This window comes from Verticillium alfalfae, genomic scaffold (assembly GCF_000150825.1).
Source record: "Verticillium alfalfae VaMs.102 supercont1.5 genomic scaffold, whole genome shotgun sequence".
NCBI lineage: Eukaryota > Fungi > Ascomycota > Sordariomycetes > Glomerellales > Plectosphaerellaceae > Verticillium > Verticillium alfalfae.
In genome coordinates, this window is record NW_003315034.1 from 2466583 (window position 1) to 2468102 (window position 1520).

The 1520-nt window shown below is 49.4% G+C and overlaps 1 protein-coding gene across 1 annotated transcript; it reads left to right on the top strand.

Annotated features, from left to right (window-relative positions):
* Positions 1-248: 248 nt before the first annotated feature.
* VDBG_05081 (predicted protein) lies at positions 249-1520 on the top strand (the record flags this gene model as incomplete). Its single annotated transcript, XM_003005429.1, has 3 exons — positions 249-548; positions 818-848; positions 1294-1520. The coding sequence occupies 3 exons, from the start codon at positions 249-251 to the stop codon at positions 1518-1520; spliced, it is 558 nt and encodes a 185-aa protein (XP_003005475.1).

Genomic DNA, 1520 nt, shown 5'->3' on the forward strand with positions numbered 1-1520 from the left:
AATGCACTGGAGGGGCTGAACAAAAGAGATAGAGTGAAGCGCGGCGAACAAGGTGGAGTCCTGAAAATCATTTACCTGGCGTCATCTTGTATACCTGCTGGAACCTCGTTGCTCGAAGGGCTCGGCGGAACGCCTTTTGACTGGTGGGATATAAAGGTTATTTGAGAAGACGAACCCACCCTTCGATGAATGTCTGTCCTAACAAGGCTCTCTAGAACGGCTTCGTAACGCCAAAGAACCCGATTGAGATGTTTTACCACGACGTTGAACCAGGGCTTGCCGCAAAGGTGGCCGCCACACTTCTACCAGTGGCGCAAGAGATCATGCACGGGAAATGCGAGTTTGAGCCATGGAACCAAGGTTTCAACGTTAGCTACATATTCACTCAGGAGGATTCGACACTGCCTTTTGAGGTCCAGCAAGCTATGGCTTCTCAGTTTCCTGAGGGCAGCTTCACTATTAGCCTGCTCACAAGCCATTCTCCCTTCTTGAGCGCTCCGAAGGAACTAGGGAATGCTATCCAGGCTTGTATCAAATATACTGGCAAGGTTTGACCTAGCGTAAAGGGTTATCGAATAGAGATGGACCTGCCTCTCCTTCTAGAGCAATCAACGTACAATAGTATAACAACTAAGGAAGCAGGACAGCTGTGAACTAGCGACCCAGCGACCGGTGAATGAAGGGACTGCTATAATACAGCCAGTTAGCAGGCGCTTTATAACGTAGTCTGAGGAGCACGTTAGCTTCAATCACCTATAACCTTTCTAGAAGATTCTATTACTCTAGCCTCATACTAATAAGTTCTTTGAATTAAAAGTTCTTCTCGTCTCAGACTACTCAGTCCCAGTGTAAGCTCTCGAACTCGGTACTATTGTCACCTATAGCTGTCATTAGACTCTCCAATAAGAACTAGCATTAACGCCCTTATATCAATTCCTCGGCCTCCCTATGATCTCCTACGAGGGATTCTAAGCCCTCTCGGGGTACACTCCCGTACTTAAGCGCATCAGCTGCTCCCTAAGCTGTACGACCCTGCAGAAACACTGGATCTCGAGCGAGAGTATCCATGACAAGACTTGCTCTCTCGAACACGCTATGGAAAGGTAATCTCTTGTCCGAAGATATACCCGTGGGGTAGACTGTCAGTCGCCCCTTAATCCTGAATCCATCTCTCAAGGAGGCAAACGGTTGCAGGACGTCAAGATCTCCAGTAGTCCAATTAACATATGCAGGCCAGGCACCTCGTCGGCAAAGACTATGTTAAGGACCATATCCGTCTCTGCATCCTTGTAGCTCCCTGTAAACCTGCGAGCCCCATTTTGTCTTTCGGCTTGCTCAAGGGCAGGGACTATAGCTTGGGCGACCGTTTCGAGGAGCTGTCTCCCGAGTTCACCGCTGGCAGGATTCATAGAGACCATGAAAAGCAGGTATCCGAAGTCGCAATCAAGCGAAAAAACGATGTAGGCGGTGCGAGCGCCTATGCCGCCGCTCTTGGTGTAGAGGTCGACACGGCGGGTTAG